Source organism: Mauremys reevesii, linkage group 3 (genome assembly GCF_016161935.1).
Source record: "Mauremys reevesii isolate NIE-2019 linkage group 3, ASM1616193v1, whole genome shotgun sequence".
NCBI lineage: Eukaryota > Metazoa > Chordata > Testudines > Geoemydidae > Mauremys > Mauremys reevesii.
In genome coordinates, this window is record NC_052625.1 from 148,029,292 (window position 1) to 148,046,203 (window position 16,912).

General features: G+C 42.2%; 1 protein-coding gene across 7 annotated transcripts in view; it reads right to left on the reverse strand.

Moving 5' to 3' along the window:
* BCKDHB (branched chain keto acid dehydrogenase E1 subunit beta) overlaps window positions 1–16,707 on the reverse strand; it is a 267,752-nt gene extending 251,045 nt beyond the window's left edge. For 6 of the 7 annotated variants that reach the window (XM_039532510.1, XM_039532511.1, XM_039532514.1 and 3 more), the window contains exons 1-3: window positions 16,499–16,707; window positions 8,076–8,153; window positions 4,650–4,718 (exon numbers count right to left, since the gene is read on the reverse strand). In XM_039532510.1, coding sequence (XP_039388444.1) covers window positions 4,650–4,718; window positions 8,076–8,153; window positions 16,499–16,664 — 313 coding nt within the window. In that variant the 5' untranslated portion in view covers window positions 16,665–16,707. Of the gene's footprint in view, window positions 1–4,649; window positions 4,719–8,075; window positions 8,154–15,799; window positions 15,910–16,498 lie in introns of those variants that run through there. The other variant, XM_039532513.1, reaches the window with a different exon arrangement.
* Window positions 16,708–16,912: the final 205 nt, after the last annotated feature.

Genomic DNA, 16,912 nt, shown 5'->3' on the forward strand with positions numbered 1-16,912 from the left:
TAGACCATCCCTCCTCCCAGGAATGCAGTTAGTCAACGAAGATTACATGCTTTGCCAACTGAGATAAAAACTGAGAAGTTATAACAAAATGAAAATAGTGCATCATTTTCTACAGTGATATAGCTTTACTGAACCAAATTATCCAAATATAAACACACAGCTATGCACATATTTTGAAATACAGATGCCTATATTTATCTGATTAGACATGTATTAGAAAATCTGTCTACATACCCATCTGGGAAAACACACCATGTACTTACTGTAATGTGTACCTAATCACTCATTTTTCGAGACCACACTGAACATGGACAAAATTTGCATTTTTTGCCACATTATTTCTTAACGCCACATTTCAGTTAAGAATGTCCCTGTGACAGGTTGGACCCCTTGGGAAGCCACCTGACCTGCTGAGATACCACTGAGCCTATTTGTTCTGCCAGCATGGGCCTCCTTTAACCAGTCTTGCTGAGCCAAGCTCTTAAAACCTCCTCTAACACACACAGGCAGGGCCACACCCAGCTGCAGATCAGCTCTGGGAAGACTCAGCTTCAGGGACTTGCTCCAGCACCCAAATGTCCACCTCCCTTGGAGTGCAGACCCAAAGATATATTATGAAATTTGCTCCCTCCCTCAATGTGGAGAGAGGTATGCACACTTCTTCCCCCCCGTTAGAAATGACAGGAACTGGGTTTAATAAACAAAACAAATTTTATTAACTATAAAAGGCAGATAAGTGGTAAAAGGGGTAACAGAACAAAACAAAGCTGATTTCATTTGCTTAGTACTCCAACACAAACTAAGCTAGTTTCACTAAAGAAACTGGTTACAAATAGTATTTCTCATCCTAAATATTGTCGCAGGCAGGTTGCAAAGTTTCTGTGGTTCAGAGTTCTAGTTATATTCCTTTTCCGACTGGACCCCCATCTCAGTTAAATAGGATTTACATAAGACAGGAATCCTTTGGTTTCCCAAACTTGACACCCCTGCCCTTACAGTGGAAAGTTACAAGACATCCTAGGTAATGTTTTAGTATCAGGTGACAAGACCACCTGACTCTGTAGGATCCCAGTGTCCATGAGTCAGTGGCAGCATGGAGCATCCACAGGAAGGCCAAGCTTTTTGCAGTTCATTGTCCTTGCTGATGGGCCATCCGCTCTGTCTGGCTTTTCCATTGTTGTACCTGAAGCGTTAACAGTGGGCGCCATCCAAAGTTGCACAGTTGAAATACAGATAAAAATATTTGTGTAACTTCAGATACAGAAAAGATACAGGCACACACATTGGATAATCACATTCAGTAACTCATAACCTTTCCCATGATATCTTACATGAGCCATCTTGCATAAAGTAGCTCTCAGTTATGTCATTCATATCAAGCATATTTTCATAAAGAATATGGAATGACTGTCACAGTCCCTAGAACACATAGTTGAACTCCACAGTGTATTAAACTTAAGGATACAATCCCTCATTTACTTCAAACTCTGATTAGATTAATAGGGGGCATGGGAGATCACACCTCTCAAAGCCACAAGCCACACACAGACTCAGGAAAGCAAACATTTTGTCCTTTTACTCTGTTCATTTGGGAAGTTCTCAACCATGAGAGCTAGAATTGTATTTAAGAAGCTGAGATTCTGCAGTCTGAACATGTCACGCAGGACACATACACCAGATGGGCCTGACCCAGGCTGTTGGCCATATATTTGACTCCCATGCCAAAGAACATTTATGAAAAGAGAAAGAAAGAATAGAATAGGCCACCCAATGGCAGGACAAAGAGGGAAAAGGGCATGCATGACCTTGTCTACTCTTATCGCCATAAGGGCATCCATACATACATCTCAGGAGTCCCAGAGCAACACCTTCACTGTTGAGAAGCGGCAAAAAAGGTGTGTTAACGAGTTCATGTGCTAATACCAATACATAGTTGGGTCTGCCAAAAAGGGACTCTGAAGAGTTAGCACAGGTTTAATTCAGACACTAACAAGTTACAGCTGCTGTGAGAAAAAAAAACACTATTTACTAACTTCTGAGCATTTACATTCTAATCTAAAGTATTTAATTATATGTAGTCTCATAACTAGACATTTTAAGAGTTGATCTGATTTAAAATTAGGATTTTTTTCTCTTGCCACCCTCTTCCTGAGATAAGCATAAGATCCATACGGGGTTTAAATGGCTTTCATAGCACACAGTCAATTTTGATTCACTGACAGAAGAAATCTCTATTTTAAAATACTTTCTCCCCAACTTCTGTGCACCATAGTCTTGATACTGAGTAACATCTGTGTAGTACTGAGCCATTAATAAACTAAATTTTGCCTACATGAATATAAATTGGTATTTAGATCTTGCTCCCTGCATTTAAATAAAAAGGGACTAGCAACTTGCTCTTAGAGTACTACTCTTCAGAGACAGACTGCCATCTAGTGATCTTGATGAGTATATACCGGGGGGGGGGGGGGGGAAGGGGGGAGAATTAAACAAAACAAAAACAAAAAACAAAACAAGAAAGGAGGGTTTTCCTGTCAGGGAAAATAAAAAACACCCTCACATTTTACACCAATACAATGGTAACATTTGCTTATTGCTGTTTTGCTGGTAAGTGGAAAAAACCTTCAACAACAAACATTTAAGAGATCCCTTTGGCTCTCATTGATAAGAATATCAATAAGGCTTTTTTTATTTTTTGCATACACAATATACTGCGTAAACAGTCTCCTGGTAATACAACTTGTATTTGCTTTCCCTTGTCCTTTACTACTAGGGACATTTGCACAGAAACAGGATATTTGCTTGAGGATCCATCTGCTCCTGCTGCTTATTTCCCTGTTGAAATCTAGTGTTAGTTTTTGCAGCAACCAAATGTAATGTCAGAGACCTTATTCTGATGCAGATATTAGTATACAAAAAATTATAGTGTTAGATTTCTGTAGCTATGATTTTTAAATGTGCCTACCATGAACAAAGTTCCAGAGAAAAGATAGACCAGTAGCTTATTTGAATTTACGGTAAAAGAGGGTGAGGCATAGAAAGAAGATATGCATAGTTGAGTCAGACAGGCTTAGGGCTTGTCTACACTGCCCCACAGTTTGAACTACAGGGGGGTAAATTACACAACACCAGAATGCTGTGCTGTAATTCCCCATGTCAACACCGTGTGTGCAAATGAAAGACTACCTAGTTCGCATTAAAGTAGTCAATAATCTGAACTAGTTACCTTTCTGTTCAGCCCACAGCATTCACACAAGGGAGTTACAGCGCAGCACTTCAGAGCTTGCTGTAATTCACACCCCCGTAGTCGGAACTGCAGGGCAGTGTAGACATGGTCTTCCTTGCGTGCTTAAGGCTATCACTGATACTGGATAAGATGGTATGTATTACTCTTAACCACCATGCAAGTAGCTATAGATATTTCCCAGCATATAGTACATGAAACACTGACATTATTTTACACTCTGATAGTATTTTTATTAGAACCACAAAAGCTAAGTTAAAAACCATACATTCAACGGGTAAACAGAGGAGAGCTATTTCAACTGTGAAGCAGAAATTCAGAAAGTACTTCTTTGCATTTTCTGAGAAAATGCCATTAACCAGAAGAACAGAGTCTAAAAGAGCTATGACACACGAATCAGGACTACTCCACTGAAGTCAGAATTACACAAGCATAATTCAAGGAGAATTCTAACCTTTCCCCTAGGCAACTGAAAGACAGAATCAGTTATAGGAATCTGGACTCAGAAATACAATGGGACAAAAGGATTCTTGAGAATGTGCCACTGAAGAGATACTCAGACAGCACAACAATGATTCCACAAGAGGAAGTAACAGTTAAGATTCCCAAGTGTTTTAAATAAACTTCCTCCTATCTTCCCTCATTACTAAACCAAGCTTCATGAGATTATCCAAGAATTGAATGATGTGGTAAAAGTAACACCTTATTTTCCATACAGTTTCTCAAGTTATGCTTTTCATATCTAGTAGGTAAAAAAAGATATGACTGTTCTGGTTAATTTATGGACAAGGTAACTAACATTTTTGAGGCTCCTTATACACAGGGCCAGAAAAAATGAGTAAAGGAATCCAGATTTAAAAACAGCTCAAGTATGGTTCTAACACTGGCTAGCTAAACCACATGAGAAAGTGGTATACTTGGGGGCAATGGGGAAAGTGTTAAAACCAAATTGAGTATAGGGCCCAAAACTCAGTTCCTGGTCAATTATACACAGGATCCAGAAATGCATGTTGCTTCCACAAAGAAAATGAAGTAATAAAGTTGGTATGAATGACCACAGGTTAATAGTTGTGAGTAAAGATAAATACTACTTATCTGATCTTAAGAGATACAACTTGGAATTCTTGTAAAAACCAAAAAAAAAATTTTTTGCAAGCCTACTTAGTTGAAAATAAAATTTAAGTTATAAACTTCTGAGGCCAAGTTCAATGCCTAATTTGGAAATTCCTATTAATAAACAAAATCATAAAATCTGTTCAAAACAAATCTTCAGCTATATCAAAACTAAGACAAACAAACTCATTTACATGATTTTCCCCACAAGACTCATCTAGGATCATAAACTATAGTAGGAAAAGGAAAGATTTTAAATCTAACATTGCTTGTATAGACGCAGCTAACTCACCATACTTGTCTCGCAAGCCAACAGTGCACCTGAAGACTCCACCAAAGGCTACATCTTCACCAAATATTACTGCAAAATAAAAGTCATACATAGTTTAATTTTATTTATGAATACACTCATCTAGTATGAAAATGATAATCCTATTTATTCTAGTCTAACCATTTATAAACTGTTAGCACAGTCCTCACCTGAATTTTACTGTTTCCATTTACATTCAACAACTTAAGTTTCAACATTCGTGATTGAGCAAGAACAAGTTTTAATATAGATTTTTAAACAATTTACTCAATATATACAACTATAAAATATTATAGTTAAAATGAAAGGCATTGAATGCCCAAAAGGACGGTTAATTTGACCCCAAAGTACTGTATTTTAATCAACATAGTATGTGCATTAGCAATCAAGATTCCCTCACCTGTCTTACACTCTCATAGGTCAGCACTACCTATTTAAAAAACAGTACATTAAACAAAAGGCGAGCCACAGGAAGAGAAAGAAGAGGAGTTAGTATAACAATACACTTTCTGGCCCAAAATAGAATGTTTAAACTATTCTAGCTATGTTTCAGAAACTACTGCAGGAACATTTCAGAAAAATATTTAAGTAATACCACAGCACTTGAGTTACTACAAAGTCATTAAAAAAATTCCAAGAAGTTTAGTGTATGACACTAACCAAACAGCCACTGAATTTAGACATTCCATTTTAAAAAGTTTAAGATCTGATGCAATCTTTCCTTTTAATCAAAAATAAAATGACGTCATAAGTAAGGACTCCTCACCCACTAGTTTGTAAGCTTCAACTAGTTTCGTTTCCCATTTCATTTCTATGTGATTTTAATGCTCCTGAAAAATGCTGAACTGATCACCACAAATGTTAATTGATCCATGAAATAGCAAGTTTCTCCAAACATCCCACCCACGTGCTACAACCCTGATCTGGAGGTAACACCTTTACGGAAAAGAAGGTAGTCCAATAACTGTGCAAGTTGCCAGCTTACTCACCATTATTATGCTCTTTGCAATGTGGAGTAGGAACCATACAATCCACTAGGAACCATACAAACCACCAAAAAGCCATTAGACAGTAAATGGATCCAAATTTTAAAAGCAGTCCAGTCCTTTCCCTTAAACTGGTTGATTGAACCTTTGATCTCTTTTAAAAAATAATTTTAGGATTTTTAGAGCCAGGCTACTTTATGATTTCTCACAGAGAAATACAACACAACACATTTATATATTAAATATATAAAACTAGAGGGATCTGCAGCCTTTTGCAATACATCACAAGATGTGACATATCTGCTGGCCAAGTTATTCAGTGCTAATATTCCCCAAATATTTGCATATCCTAAGGGACAGAGAGCTCATTAATTCCCTCCCTCAAATATTAACCATCTTTACAGAAAAAACACTGGCCCTCTATCTATGTTAGAGCTTTTAAATAAATGTGGGGTAATTCACCACTGCACAAGTTAATAACCAGACATTCACAAAACAGAATAGCAATAATGATGCAAGAACAGATTAATGATGGCATGCTCTTATTGACTGAGGTATGTCTCCAGTCTATCTTCCTAGATTTCCTTGTTAATTTGCTTTGGTTGTTGAGGCTTGCCTTGCTTTGATTTGTTGCTATTGTGATTTTATTGTTTGCATGCTTGAGGTCAGAGTCTTTACAAAGCCTTTCCCACTTAATATGGCTACCAGTTTTGTGCCAGTTAGTACAGGAGACATCAGTGCTATCATACTGCTACTAGAGCACATCAGTGGAGACCTATCCTTTAAATACATTCTGTCAATGACTACAACCAGGCTATACACAGATTCATGATACGGTTAGCGACCCAATGTAACTCCCAAGAAGGAGGATAGAAAGATTTCCCATGCTCTTCATTGGGAACTAGATCAACCGCTTATCTAAAGCAACAAAAATAATTAGGGACACATCTTATCTTCTACTGCAAGATTAAGTACTGAACATACAAAGTAAGGTGAAATTCATAGCTCAGATCTTGGCTCTACAACTGAAGTCTTGATCCTACAAGGAATTCTACATGAGTCCACCTGTGCAAAACCCCTTGCAAGCTTGGGCCCTAAGATGTCAGCTACAAAATTCAGGATGATACATGGAAAAAGCAGTTTTCCCAATACACTAGAACAGTCCGCTTGCAGATAGAGAGCTGATTCCATAAGAATGCTTCAGAAATCTTATGTGCCTGGAGTCATCTCACTTTTCCAAAGCTAAGCAAATCATAGCATACATACAGAGGCAGGGAACAAATCCAGGCAGAGCCTTATTTGAATGCTTAACACAGATTTTTCATACTACATGAGACCCTTAGTTAGGACCATCAAGTCCAGTAGCCTGCCTCCAATAGAGCCAATACCTGAGGTGCTGATGCTCTACGAAAAAAACATCATATGTTTTAACGGCTGTGTAATTGTGTTGAAGGGGATGGGAGAAAAGCATTCCTTAGTAATCTCTACCATGATCACCTTGCTTCCTAGAATACTGATTTGATGTGCTTTACCCTAGCATGCAGTCACAAATTGGATAATTTGACCAAGAACAGTCTTTCTAAAAATCTGGCTACAGGACTCTATTTTCCTTTGTGAATTATCTACTTCCAGAAGCATAGATCAAGATTACAATGGTTCTCCTCTATTCAATCACAAATATGTGGTCTATAAAGATAGTTCTGTCAACATTATTTTAGAGGCAAAATACTACAGAAACGCTATATAGCTTTTAATCAGCGGGCTAAAAGGTGAGTCAAAGATAACACAGTAAGTAGCAATGTGTACTAGTACACAGCAAAATTATATGAAAGCTGCTTAATCAATATCTAAGTTACAAGTGTGCAGAAATATTTAGAGCAGCAAGGTGGAAAAAAAACAAATACCGCTGAGATCTGGCTCTGATCACCACTGCAACAACCATACACATTTACAATCAGGAAAATGCAAATGTAAATGCATTTTAGGGGCAGGGGGCATGCGGGGGGGGGGGGACGACTCTCTAACATCTGAAATGTTCTAAAAGTGTACTCTTCAACTTAAAGTAGTTTTGGTATTTTTAAGTTCAGAATTAACTAGTTCACCTGCTAGGACCTGAATTTCCCCGTGATGTATTTGGAATATCACTCATATAGAAAGCAAACTAAGCAATGCAACTCTGCCCCACATTAGATGTTAATGATGCAGTCAATTGCTGCAGGAGAAACAGAACTGCGGCTGGGTTCCAATGTGGTAAATAGTCTCAGTACACTGTTTATACATTTTTAATCCTATAGGTGTATTCTGTTAGTGATTTGGAACCTGAATCAGTTTATTTCTACATTTTATTAAAAACATTTCAGATAATCTTAAAAATGACTAATTTCAGAGTACACGGAGACACACAATTACAGTTATAGCGTACCTGCAGTTGGATCTCTGGACAAGGTATTATCCAAGGCACTTGTTATAGACTGGAAAAGATTCATTTTCTGAGTTTGCCCTGCATGAGAGAGACACATTATTGAGCTATTTATCTATTTAAAAAAATAAAGCAAAACTTAGTAATAAGAATTTAAATGAGCCAGCAGCCACTGAAGCCCTTAAAAGGAAAATGCTATTGAGGATCAAAAGGACTGTTTTGCTGCATAAACTTTAAATGGATGAGATGCAGTTTGGCACACTTTATAATCTCAGTAACTGCAATACCGATGGCCAGTATTTCAGATCTCTTTCAGAAGTTACATAATGATGATAGCCAATGCTGTAACTTCCTTCCGGCCTCCAGGTACAAGAGAACAGCTGTAACTTTGCAAGGTATTTTCTTACTGGTTATAAGACAATAAACTTATCTAAAACTGTTTCCTTATGAAAAAAATAACCATTTTGAGATAGTTACCCACTCTATTAAAGTTTACCAAACTTTGCCGAAATTTCATTCCACAACCTTCTTTCCTACAGGATACTACAGCTATTAAACCCAGAATCCTCATTAACATAGGACATTTCTGTAAGGGCACAGAATTAGCCTTACATTTCCTCCACTTCTGGGACCATGTGGATGGTGTCTTTGAATGCAACTGAAATGAGGGTGGGAGAATGGAGTCCAGATAGCAACAGAGTGGGGGAAACGGTGATGCTGAATAGCCATAACTACAAGCATAGAGAGAACAATGACGACATTGGGGTGCTATTACTGAGGTCTCCCACACAGCAAATTTTTTAAGTTTCAAATCTTTGTTTTTACACTACCGGTTTCCCATAACTCATCCCAATATGCTGTAAAGATGACAAGAATTTCCTGGAAATGCAGATATTGTGTAAGTTTTGTTTTTAATTTATTTAGGAGGGATGTTGGTTATTTTTGCGTATTCGTCTGCGTTGATAGCGGAGCCACTCCACCTTCTGTTATTAGCCAATCAGATTTTTACAAACTAAGCAGGGTTGAGTCTGGTCAGTAACCGAATGGGAGACCTTACTCCTGGGGAGATTCTGCGAGACTGCACACCTGCAGAAAATAGCCCCCAACTTCCCAGCGCATATTTCCTGCAGGGAAACAAAGGGAAGCCGCACGGGGGGGGGGGGGGAAGGAGAAGACGGACAGGACGACCATGGGTGCACTTTTTGGAGGGTATTGCCCCCCAAACAGAGGCAAGGCATAGGAGGGCATATGGGATTACATGCCACTGCCCCCCATCCACACACTCATTTGTGCAAATGCAGAGCTGCCCAGCTAGGAGGCTATGTCTTGGGCTCTGCAGCTGAATGCAGCATCCTGGGTCCTACTGCCAGCTGTGTTCCCCTTCGTGTTTTCTGTGGAACAGTGAATGCCCTTTATAAGGTGGGTAGGGGAAAATGAGGGAAGGGGGGTGGGGGAAAATGAAGCAGTGGGGAAGGAATGGGGGTGGAATAGGGCAGGGGGATGGAGAAGGGGCTAGGGGAATCGCAAGAGGGAGCAAGAGCCTGGCATGCAGCATCCCTTCAGCAGCTGCAGGAGCTCCCCTGTTAAGCAGGCCCCCCACTGGGCCCCCCCAGAGGCCAACCACCATCACCTGGATCCCCTGCACCCGGAACCCCCTAACAAGCCCCTGTGCATCCAGATCTCCCACCGAGCTGCCTGCACCCAGATTGCCCTATACAGAAATATCTCACCCCACACTTAGATCCCCCCACACTAGGCTCCTGCTGAGCTGAGTCTGCCCAGCGATACCTGGTGCATCTGGCACAGAGGGGCAGGGCCCCAGGGTGTTTCTGGGGCAGGCCCAGCCCTTGCACTGTGCTACAGTCAGGTGCAGCCTCACTGCCGAGTCCCTGTACTAGGAGAGGTGGGGGCTTCAAGGTGATCTCCCACCTCAAAACAGCCAGTGGCCTGTGCTCCCCACTGCCATGCTGGTGCTACGTTTATTTATGGACAAATAAAGTTTGCAGAATTTTAAAATATTGTGTGCATACGCTTTACGTTTTTGGTGCAGAATTCCCTCAGGAGTAAGACCTACAAAGAACTATAGGAACTGATGATGGCAATTATTTAGCTGGTAAAACTTCTCCCTCTGAGTTGTTACTGAATCTGTGTCCAGCTGTAGATGGGCCTGTCTTCTGAAGAATAGTAAAATGGAGTGCCAGGACATTCATGGTAGTAGTAGTTGGAACTCTGATATCTTGAAAAATTCTAACTGAGTTAATTTTAACTCTACTAAGTTTAGAAAAGACAGCTCTTCACTTCCTCTCAAACTGCTGTATATGTTGCTGAACATGGCTAAAGAACTGTATCATTCCAGCCCAGACCTGGCTGCTCTGATCCCTATATAGCCCCAGTATTCGTTAGTTGTCATTCATAATACATTTTGATCGGCGGGTGGGGAAAATGCTATGGAAGCTCAAAGCAGCAGGCATAGATGGAACGATATAGTTGTAATTTATAAAAAAAAATTGTCACTCTTGCCCCTCCCCATATTAAGTTATTCACACTCTGACAACCCAGTCTTTCCAGAACTGGGGATAAATAAATCTCTGCTGCTCATCTAGCTTCTAACAAATGAGAATAATTCAGAAGTTTCTAGTTACTGCTTTGACCTATCTGAAAGGGTCCCTACTAACTCCCTTCAAGAAGAGGGGAACCAATGCACCCTTCGTATCTGAGCTCTGGAACTAGGTGAAGAGAACGCAGTAAAGACTTTTTTTAAATCTACTGTGTGATGGCATCGTCAACATCAACATCACACAGGTCATTTTTACCACCTTCTATATGAATGCAAAGTCATACTGCATGTAAATCGAGGAACCAATAGTTTTTTAGTCACCTAATAAACTGGTTCAACACACACAACAGGCTTCCCCACAGTGGCCCCTCCATCACACCCTCCTACATCTGAACCAGTGGTGGATGGAACTACATATAAATCAACCTATAGCCCTGATCTTGCTGTATCCTGAGCGCCCTTATCACCTATTAACTTCAGTGAAAGTCGAGGTTAGAAAAAGCTAACACAAAGGTAACCAACCTAATGACCCCTTTTCAGAGGAGCAGAGAAATTCATATTGAAAAAGGGATTATCCTGCAGAAAATAGGTACCTTCCAGGACATCTGAACATTAGAAATATGAGAACACATCAAAAATATTATGCCAAGACACTGAATTGCATCCACTGTATTCATTTTCAAGATACTTGCAGGTACTGAAAACTATACAGAAGTAACTTGTAAACTTTTACTGGGCAGAAGTCTCCACTGAGGCAAAAACTTTTTCCCAGCAACGTGATCTGTGCCCACCAACACTCATCATTAAGGAGCTTACAGAGGTTCACTATTGTGGGGCCTCTCAGGAAGGTAACCAGGAAGGGAAGGAGTCTTGTGTATATACATATACACACACACACACCTTAGAACGTCAAAGTTATGAGCACCAAAGTTACAAACTGACCAGTCAACTACACACCTTATTTGGAACTGGAAGTACACAATCCAGCGGCAACAGAGACCAAAAAACACAACTACAAGTACTGGGTTAAACATGAACTACTAAAAATAAAAGGAAAGCAGCATTTTTCTTCTACATAGTAAAAGTTTCAAAGCTGTATAAACTTTAGAAAGAACAACCATAACGTTTTGTTCAGTTACAAATATTTCAGCATTATAAAACAACCTCCATTCCCAAGGTGTTTGTAACTGAAGTTTACTGTACAAGCATAGGCCCAGTGGTCAGAATGAAACTGACCAGACTAGTCAGTTTCATAGCCACTGTGAAGAATCTTAGGGGCAGTAGTAGAGCAGACAAGAGTCATGTCAGTTTTCATTTTGCATCTTCCTGGGAAAGATATGAGGAGAATCAGAGCCAGGAACTATTCTTTGCTTTTGAGGCCCTCTCCACAATGAGGAGGCTAAAAGAAATTAGAGAGATGCATGTTTTCTGATACACCCCCTAACAAAAACAAAATTCTGAAGTGAGCATTATCTCTGACACTGTACCCTATATTCTTGACAGTGATATTATATTATGACATTATTAGAATATATTTTATGCAGGACAGGTCATTTGAGATGTCATTGGAAAGGTTATGATTTGTGTGCATGCATCATTTTTATACTGAAGTTGTGAATATTGACTATAAATCTGTATTTCAAAATGTAGTTACACCTGGGGAACATCCACTAGACAAGTATCAGAGGGGTAACCTTGTTAGTCTGGATCTGTAAAAGCAGCAAAGAGTCTTGTGGCACCTTATAGACTAACAGACATTTTGGAGCATGAGCTTTTGTGGGTGAATACCCACTTCATCGGATTCACTCACGAAAGCTCATGCTCCAAAACGTCCGTTAGTCTATAAGGTGCCACAGGACTCTTTGCTGCTTCCACTAGACAAGATTCTTTCAGTATAGGTTGGGAAGGGCCTATTCAGGGAAATGAGCCATTAGGAAAAAACAATGGGCCTTCCTAAAGAGAAGGAAAAAAGGGTAGGAATAAATGGCCAGTTTTCAGAATGCAGAGAGAGAAACAACAGTGTACTGGAACCAGTCCTATTGAATATATTCACAAAGATCTGGGAAAAGGGGTAAGCAGTGAGGTGGCAAAACCTGCAGATGATAACTATCTTGATAAGTTTTGTAAGTCCCAGGCAGACTGCGAAGAGCTACAAAGGGATCTCTCAAAACTGGGTGAGTGGGCAACAAAATAGCAGACGAAATTCAATGTTCATAAATGCAAAGTAATGCACATTGGAAAACAATCCCAACTATACATATACAATGATGGGGTCTAAATTAGCTGTTACCACTCAAGAAAGATCTTTGAGTCATTGTGGATGGTTCTCTGAAAACATCCACTCAATGTGCAGCAGCAGTCAAAAAAGCACACAAAATATTGGGAATCATTAAGAAAGGGATAGATAATAAGACAGAAAATATCATATTGCCCTTATATAAAAAAAACCATGGTATGCCCACATCTTGAATACTATGTGCAGATGTGGTCACCCCATCTCAAAAAAGATATATTGGAATTGGAAAAGGTTCAGAAGAGGGCAATAAAAATTATTAGGGGTATGGAACGGCTTCCGTATGAGGAGAGATTATGACTGGGACTCTACAGATTGGAAAAGAGATGTCAGGGGTGGGGGGGGGAGAGATGATATGATAGAGATCTATAAAATCATAACTGGTGTGGAGAAAGTAAATAAGGAAGCATTATTTACTCGCTCTCATAACACAAGAACTAGGGGTCACCAAATAAAATTAATAGGCAGCAGGTTTCAAACAAAAGGAAATATTTCTTCACACAACACACAGTCAGTCTGTGGTACTTTTTGCCAGAGGATGTTCTGAAGGCCAAGACTATAAAAGGGTTCCAAAAAGAACTAGATAAATTCATGGAGGATAGGTCCATCAATGGCTATTAGCCAGGATGGGCAGGCATGGTGCCCCTAGCCTCTGTTTGCCAGAAGCTGGGCATGTGTGACAGGAGATGGATCACTTGATTATCTGTTCCGTTCATTCCCTCTGAGGCACCTGGCATTGGCCATTGTCGGAAGACAGGATAGTGGACTAGATGGACATTCAGTCTGACCAAGTATGGCTGTTCTTACGGCCTTAGGAGAAGCTTATCTCCCACCTGGGGTGTCTTCCTGAGAATACTAAGCCTCTGAGTAATGGCTGTTATGACTCTACAAAGACATGTGATGTGACCACATGTCACTAGACTCCATCTTGGGATGTCAGTGTTTTTCCAAGACTCATCTGGGGAACAAAGCTTGGAAACAAAGCATTCCCACCATATGCATAAGGCAGGGATTGACATCATCTGGTATTCTTCAGTCCCCACATAAGATGACTCTTGGAAACACTTGAGGAACAAAGACTGAACTGGGGGAAGTGCTGGATCCAGGCTAAAGGGATTTTTAGCCTGTGAATGGAATCCCCTGGTGTTCCAAGCTGTAAGCAAGTGCAGCTTGCCCCTTAAGAATCTGCAGCCTCCTTGTATCGCCTCTGAGAGTGAGAAACTGCTATTCATATCCAATCTATTTAGTATATTAAGTTTAGTTTACGTTTTTTGTTTATTTGCTAGGTAATCTGCTTTGACCTGTTTATTAACTACAGAAGATAAATTTTAAGTGATAGCAAACTTGTTTTTGCTTTATCTAAACCGGTGTGTGCAAATCATAGCTCAAGGACAAAAGGCTGTTGCATATTCCTCTCCACAGTGAGGGAGAAGGTGAATTTTATGATCTTACGCAGTACAGTTCCCTGTGCAGTGCAAAACAGTATAATTTTGGGTTTATACTACCCAGGGCTCTGCAGCTTGTCACAGTAGTACAGTGTAAAAGAGCCCAGGGCAGGGGGCTCAGTGGTACCCCAATTCCAGGTGGCACCCTGGGGGGAACCCATCACAATCTCTTCTGAACAGAGCCCTGACCATTAGGCTGTCTGCAAACTTTTTCCGCTGTTGGTAGCAACTTGAAGTGCCAAGTGTCTCCTGCCCAAATACCAGAACCTGCAGCTTCTCCAACATACACTGAAAATTTCTACAATTGCAGTGATGTGTCAAAATTCTGTGGCATATTGGAAATTTGAGGGCAATGTAAGATTAATTGAATATTACATGAAAATAATTGTATTCGGCATTCTCACCATTAATTCTATGCAAATAGCAAACTGTGAATTGAACTGAATCTGCCACAGAATTTCTAGCTTGCTATAACATGCTGCAGAACTTAGGGCCAGCTTGCCACAGAGTGCATGTGAACTTGGCTAATTTATAGCTAGGCTTGACAGGATCCAATTTAAATCAGCAGATGTCAATAAACATCCAATTTAGCTGACACACTGATACCAACAAAAATATCCACCGTAACAGTCAGCACTGAATGCACCCTCCTGCAGCTTGTGCCTGCAGGGAATTGGCCCAGCAGCAGCACAGACAGCTCTTTGCAGCCCAGCTCCTTCACCAGCCAGGTGGAGGAGAGGGGCAATCCTTTGTCAGGAGATGTTCAGCAGAGACCCCCAAAGCCAGGGGCTCATCCTCCCCCTTGTAGCCCTGGCTATGGGTCTCTGCTCCACCAGACCAGGACCACTGCCTCCCCTGCCCATTTCCTCCAGCTGTCTTGGGCCCTTCAGCCTTACAGAAATCCCCCTACTGCCGCACTGCCCCAACAGTAACCCCACCACCAACCTCTAACTTCCCATAACTGTAAAAATTAAAATCACTATTAATCAAAACTGCAAAAAAATTCTGACAAGCCTATTTACAGCAGAACCATAGACTATCAGGGCTGGAAGGGACCTCAGGAGATCATCTAGTCCAACCCCCTGCTCAAAGCAGGACCAACCCCCAGACAGATTTTTGCCCAAGATCCCTAAATGCCCCCCTCAAAGATTGGACTCAACCCTGGATTTAGTGGACTAATGCTCAAACCACTGAGCTATCCCTCCCTCAACAAAAGATAATGGAGCCCCTCCCCACGGGACTTTCACATTACTCTGTTCAACAGTAAACATCTTCTCTACGTCTTCTAAGTGATTTTTTTCCCCCTTCTTTACAGTAGTATGGGCTGCTGAAGTTAAAATACAATTATGTCACACATCTTCGTTTCCTGAGTCCGAGTGAAAACAAGTTTTTACCCAAAAATGGCCACGGACAGCTGTTAGTGCTTTTCTACCTGGCGACCAGCTCCAGATCCTGGCCAAAAATCGAATCATGCCGCCTGCCTTCAACTTTAGGTCATTTCAGGTGAGTGAGTTACTCTTCCAGCGTCACCAACTCGAGTAATTTTGTCACAAGGCTCTGAACTAGCCCAGCGGCTAGAAAAGAGGAATGGGGGGGGGGAAATCTCAGCCCCTTCCCCCTTAACAGAAAAGCAGTTCCCACCCTCACTGCGAGGGCCTGACCAGGTGGCCTCAGCCACTCCAGAGGCTCCGACCCCAGAAGGCTGGCGGCCAAGAACTGGCCTTTATTGTTTGCCCGGCAAGTCTCACGATTGCCAGAGCTCGGGGGAGCGGGCTCGTGGTTCTGGGGTGACAACACGCTCGCTCCGCGGTGCCCGCCTGGGGCGCGGCCAGGCGCCGTTTAACGGCTGCCCCAGGTGGGTCTGGCAGGCGGCGGGGGCACGCCCGGGGAACCCAGCGCCCTTTCCCCCAACGGCAGCGGGCGCTGACAGTACGGCGGGGGGAGGCGGGCGGAAGCCCCCCATGGCGCCTGGATGGGACCCCTCGGGACAAGCGGACCCAGAGCAGCAAGCGCTCAGCCGGGAGCCCGATGCGCTCCGCCAGTCCCGCGCCGGGCAGCCCCTCTCCAGGGCAGGGCCGGGCCGGGGTACGGGGGCGGGGGAGGCTGAGCCCGGCGCAGCCCCACCTCTCACCGTGCGCGCTGGGCTCCGCGTCAGGCTGGAACGTGAAATGCGCCGCGTGTCGCCGCGGCCCGGCCGCCCAGGGGAGCAGCTGGCCCCACACGCCGGCCCGCAGCGGCCCCGGTCCGAAGGCGAGCACCGCTGCCCGACGCTGCCCGAGCCTGGCCGCCGCCGCCATCTCCACTAGGATCAGGACTCAGGAAGCAGGTGTGACAGCAACAGCACGTTGTAAAGAGGCGGGGTAGGAATGGGGCTTTCCTATTGGCTATCAGGGCAACGTAGAACGGCCCAATCAGAACCCACGGTGCTGTGGGCGGGGTGAGGCCGGAGAGAGAGAAGTCTCTACTGCGCACGCGTATAAGCCAGGTTGGTCTAGAATAGGCCCGGCGCGGCGGGGGAGGAGGAAAGCGTGAGGGGCGGGGCTGT